This window comes from Galeopterus variegatus, unplaced genomic scaffold (assembly GCF_000696425.1).
Source record: "Galeopterus variegatus unplaced genomic scaffold, G_variegatus-3.0.2 Scaffold8603, whole genome shotgun sequence".
Taxonomy (NCBI): Eukaryota; Metazoa; Chordata; class Mammalia; order Dermoptera; family Cynocephalidae; genus Galeopterus; species Galeopterus variegatus.
In genome coordinates, this window is record NW_007734714.1 from 7,826 (window position 1) to 9,655 (window position 1,830).

At 36.4% G+C, this 1,830-nt stretch overlaps 1 protein-coding gene across 1 annotated transcript in view; it reads right to left on the reverse strand.

Moving 5' to 3' along the window:
- Positions 1-1,830, reverse strand: part of TMEM5 (transmembrane protein 5) — a 33,680-nt gene that overhangs the window by 7,734 nt on the left and 24,116 nt on the right. The window contains exon 5 of the mRNA XM_008593008.1: positions 1,152-1,516. Within this exon, the coding sequence (XP_008591230.1) occupies positions 1,152-1,516 (365 nt within the window). The remainder of the gene's footprint in view (positions 1-1,151; positions 1,517-1,830) is intronic.

The window sequence follows — 1,830 nt, forward strand, 5'->3', positions numbered from 1 at the left end:
TGGTATGCAGTAATTTTTAAAACATGGAAAGTACTGCAAAAGAATCCATAATGAATGAAATATCAATAGTTAGAATCAAGATGAGCATTATATCCTAGCAAAAGCTCACTAAAGAAAAATCTTGATGCAAATTAAAACAAACCCCAGCTGGAGCTTTAGCAAGGAAAGGTAAGGACCAGAAAGCCATTAGGGTGTAATAAATAAAATGTCAGTATCAGTTAGAAACTTGCTTCTGAGTTAATGATCCATTATTAACATTTCCTGATTTGTTTTTAGTGAGTTTTTAAAAGCTTGAAACACATCAAGCATCTCAAGCAACAGGTTGCAAAAGAAGAGCAAATCATAAAGGGAAAAAATAAGGTAGATTTTAGAAATGTAGGCCCAAATCACACCTTCCTGGAAAGGAATAGGTGCCAATTTGGGGTGGTGATGGTGGTTTAAGGAGGCCCCTCCAACCTGGCAGGGAAACTTCTCTTATGTTTCATCGTTTTCAAAAACAAGGTTTAACTGTAGGTGTACCCAGGAAGTTAAGTGGAGACGACTGTTTTCTATTTTCATCTCAGGAAGGTAAATAATACGAGTATATTCAAAGCAATTCAAATCTATTTCGAGCAAGATAGACACAGAGAAATCACGGATGAACCCAGGATAAGTTTGATACTAGGTTGATTTACCCATCTGGATATTTTGACCAATTGACAAACTGAAGCTTGTTTGGCTAACTTTCCTCAGTAAACAGTCTGAGAATCTATCATCTGCACTGGGATTGATAAAACCTATAATCATTGTTATTATAATGAGAGAGAAAAAATGTGTATTCCAGAAAGCAGATAAAGGACAAAGGCAGCAGCATCTGAGAATATTCCCCATACCACCCAACAACTGCCCCAGCCTCTGGTGACCACCATTCTACAGAATGAGTTTAAATGGGTGAGAGAAGTTGATACATGTTGAATCATTCAACTTTGTAGACATAAATCTGAGGAGCACTTCAACTTTGTTTTTTGCTTGTATATAGGAGTGGCCCAATAAGGGAGTACTTGGGCAATTTTACATACATGATCTAGAGTTTATGAGGGTACTTTAAAGAACATTTATAAATACATACACAGACACTCACACACCCAGTATTAGAAATGATTTAAAAAAANTTTTTAGCTCTGTTTTGAAGTGTTGATACCACTGAAGTAACATTTTTCTCCTTTGAATCTTTTCTTGTAAAATTATAGTTTTCTCTTTTTCTAATACAGCAGGAAGTTCCTTCCAGTTCTTAATAAAGATAAAGGGAGCGCCCATGGACTTGAGTAACTGCAGAGGAGCATTATGGTGCACAGATGTATTTCCACAGCGGCTGGATGTCATCACGTCTTCTACCACAGGGATGGAGCCATAGGAGCAAGCCTCATATATTCTATAACATTCTGTGTTTAGTCCTACTGGGCACAACGTGAGATCACTCTGAAGCAAAGCATCCTGGTAATTCTTAAGACTTTCATTTGTTTCCTGAGGCTGCCACCTAGAAAATCAGAAAAACAACTGTAGTTTTCACTTTATTAAACATGTCTTTTGTGAAAGAAAAGATTTTATCTTTTAATATCAGTTACAGGAAATGGTGAACACATTATAGAGATGATAGGCATAACAGATATCTCAAATCATGACCCAAACAGATTTCTTAAAAATATTTAAGAACTTGAACTTTTTATAGCTACATATGTAAAACATCTAGTAGGGCTGGCTGGTTAGTTTAGTTGTTTAGAGCTCGGTGTTATAATACCAAGGTCAAGGGTTCGGATCCCCCTACCTGCCAGCCACCAAAAAAAAAAAAAA